The sequence below is a fragment of the Myotis brandtii genome, unplaced genomic scaffold (assembly GCF_000412655.1).
Source record: "Myotis brandtii unplaced genomic scaffold, ASM41265v1 scaffold743, whole genome shotgun sequence".
Classification (NCBI taxonomy): domain Eukaryota; kingdom Metazoa; phylum Chordata; class Mammalia; order Chiroptera; family Vespertilionidae; genus Myotis; species Myotis brandtii.
Genome location: NW_005370960.1, coordinates 1,736,339 through 1,738,252, shown reverse-complemented (window position 1 = coordinate 1,738,252; position 1,914 = coordinate 1,736,339). Strand labels below are relative to the sequence as shown.

Below are 1,914 nucleotides of genomic sequence, written 5' to 3'. Positions count from 1 at the left end.
CACTCCACGCCCCCTGCGGACCCCCACGCAGGCCTACCCTTTGGGACACTTGATGTTGGGCGGGTCGCTGAGGAACCAGGGGAGGTACTTGTGGAACTGGTCCACCGATGGCCGCACGGGGCCAAGGGTGAAACTCACACAGTTCTTCAAGCAGGCCAGCGAGGCTGCAGAGAGAGTGGGGGTGAGGAGCGGCGCCCTCCGGCCGCTCTGTGCCCCTCATGCCCAGGCACCTGCCCCCTGCAGGCAGCAGCAGCCTGTGTGCCCAAGAGCACACTCCGTTTTCCTATAACTGTGCGGGGGGGGGGGGCTCTCTCCATCATGGAAACTGCCGACCCCTATGAAGGGGTGAGGAAGGGAAGTTTGGGGCAGAGAAACAGCGCACGGCCTACGGGGCCTCCCCACCTACAAACGCAGCTGCTCCGGGGCCGGGCCCGGGGCCACCTGGGCTCACTCCCCTCTCCCGCTGCATGAGAACCAGCGTGCCCAGAGCGTGGGCACAGCTCAGGAGAGTGTGTGAGTGCCCAGTGTCCAGCCCCCTTGGGCTCGGGCACCCACACGTGTTCTGAGCCTGGGTCCCATCCCAACTGACCCCTTAGGAGGGTGTGAGGGGCTAAGGGAGTCTCCCCAGTTCTCTCCTTTCTCTCTCTCAGTTCCCCAAGTTGTGGGGGCCATGAGCCCCCAGAGGCCTCTCACTCACTGACAGTCGAGGGGCAGAACTGGTCCTTGTTGGGGCCAAAGGCATAAAGGCGGCAGCAGGAGGATGGTGTCAGCCAGTCAATGAAGTCGTCCACCCAGGAGGAGGCGGGGATGGCCAGGTAAGACCTGGGGGTCGGGGGAGGAGCTCAAGTGGTGGGTCCTTCACATGGCCCCACCCCCACACTGGGCCTCCCCAGGCACAGCAGCAGGTGGGCAGCAGGATGGGGCCAGGAAGGCAGGAAGGGGGGCCAGAGGGAGTGGGGGACACAGACGGGGACACTCACTGCTCGGGGAACTCGGTGGCGTACTGGATCTTCTGGGTTAGGGAGAAGCTTTCGCAGCCGGCGCTGGAGCAGATGCTGTTCATGCCCGCGATGCTGGAGAAGTTGTAGCCCCCGGTGGTGACAAAGTAGACCGGGGCCCCCACCTCAAAGTAGCGGTTCAGAAAGAGGAAATAGTCGAGCAGGTACGAGTCCTGGAACGGAGGACAGTCCATGAGGCCCGACCAGAGGCATCACAGGGGCTCGCTCCCACTCCCACTCACAGGGCACTCACAGAGGCCCCTGTGGGCAGATGAGGCACCTTTGGGCACCATCAAACAGACCCACACACACATCATAGGCATCCCAGAAGGAGGCAGGAGGATTATGTGCAGAAATAATGGCCAAAATTTCCCAAATTTGATGAAAGATAAAACATCCAAGAAGCTTAACAAACTCCAAGAGCCTGTCCAGTGTGGTTCAGTTGGTTGGAGCGTCATTCCAAACTCCAAAGGTGGAGGGTCCAATTCCTGGTCCTAGCATACACCCAGGTTTTGGTTTCGATCCCCAGTCAGGGTGCGTGAGGGATCTCTCTCTCTCTCTCTCCCTCTCTCTCTCCCTCTCCCTCTCTCCCTCTCTCCATTTCTCCCTTCCTCTCTTCCTCTCTCTTCCTCCCTCCTTCCCTTTCTCTCTAAAAAAAAAAAAATTAATAAAATAACTCCAGAAACCCACACCAAGGCACATTATAATCCAGCTGTTGAAAGACAAAGACAGAGCCACCTTTGAAGAAAAACCAAGATGGCGGCATAGGTAAACACCGGAGTTTGCTGCCTCCCACAACAACTTCAAAACTACAACTAAAAGACAAAACGGACATCATCCAGAACCACAGGAAGGCTGGCTGAGTGGAAATTCTACAACTAGAAGGAAAGAGAAAAGCACACTGAGACTCAGAGGA

At 58.2% G+C, this 1,914-nt stretch overlaps 1 protein-coding gene across 1 annotated transcript in view; it reads right to left on the bottom strand.

Moving 5' to 3' along the window:
* Positions 1–1,914, bottom strand: part of NPC1L1 (NPC1-like 1) — an 18,281-nt gene that overhangs the window by 2,684 nt on the left and 13,683 nt on the right. The window contains exons 11-13 of the mRNA XM_014530540.1: positions 981–1,171; positions 698–822; positions 38–164 (exon numbers count right to left, since the gene is read on the bottom strand). Of these exons, the coding sequence (XP_014386026.1) occupies positions 38–164; positions 698–822; positions 981–1,171 (443 nt within the window). The remainder of the gene's footprint in view (positions 1–37; positions 165–697; positions 823–980; positions 1,172–1,914) is intronic.